This window comes from Nannospalax galili, unplaced genomic scaffold (genome assembly GCF_000622305.1).
Source record: "Nannospalax galili isolate Female #2095 unplaced genomic scaffold, S.galili_v1.0 C47757459, whole genome shotgun sequence".
NCBI classification, from domain to species: domain Eukaryota; kingdom Metazoa; phylum Chordata; class Mammalia; order Rodentia; family Spalacidae; genus Nannospalax; species Nannospalax galili.
Genome location: NW_008453266.1, coordinates 1 through 590, shown reverse-complemented (window position 1 = coordinate 590; position 590 = coordinate 1). Strand labels below are relative to the sequence as shown.

General features: G+C 49.8%; 1 protein-coding gene across 1 annotated transcript; it reads right to left on the bottom strand.

Annotated features, from left to right (window-relative positions):
• Positions 1-76: 76 nt before the first annotated feature.
• On the bottom strand, positions 77-524 carry LOC103728202 (40S ribosomal protein S19-like; the record flags this gene model as incomplete). The annotated part of the gene is given in 2 exon segments (XM_029560314.1): positions 77-131; positions 133-524. Coding segments are annotated over 2 exon segments (447 nt in total), but the record flags the coding sequence as incomplete, so codon positions are not given.
• Positions 525-590: the final 66 nt, after the last annotated feature.

Below are 590 nucleotides of genomic sequence, written 5' to 3'. Positions count from 1 at the left end.
ACACACACACACACACACACACACACACACACACACACACACCATGAGGCAATGTATTAACCCAGCATCCTTTGTTCTAATTCTTCTTTTTGGCAAATGCCACCTATCCAGTGATTCTGTCCAGATCTCTGTCCCTGAGGTGTCAGCTCGTGGACCCCATCTTGGTCTTTTTCCACTATTTTTGGCCCCTCCAGGGCTTGGAGGACTGGGCAGGCCACACTTGTGGAGCCTCTACTGAAGTGGCTGGGCCCAACACGGTTTCTCTGTCCTCTTTCACAGATCCCAGTCATGGAGCCAAGCCCAGCACCACCCAGGAGGTACCGGTGTTGCACTGTGCAAGCAGCCTGTGTGTAGAGCCAGCAGTCACAGTACGGAGCAAGCTCTTCAAAATTGGCCAGGTTGGCTGTGCCAGACTTATTGAGGAAGACTGCCAGAGCTCTGATGAACTGCTGGTTTACGTCTTTTATAATAACTCCCGGCAGTATGCAGCTCTGTGCTGCCAGCCAGGGGGAAGGGAGTAAATCCTTTCATTTGGCATAAGATCTTCAAGGTTCATTCACACTATACACTACATCACTATTATTCTTTAT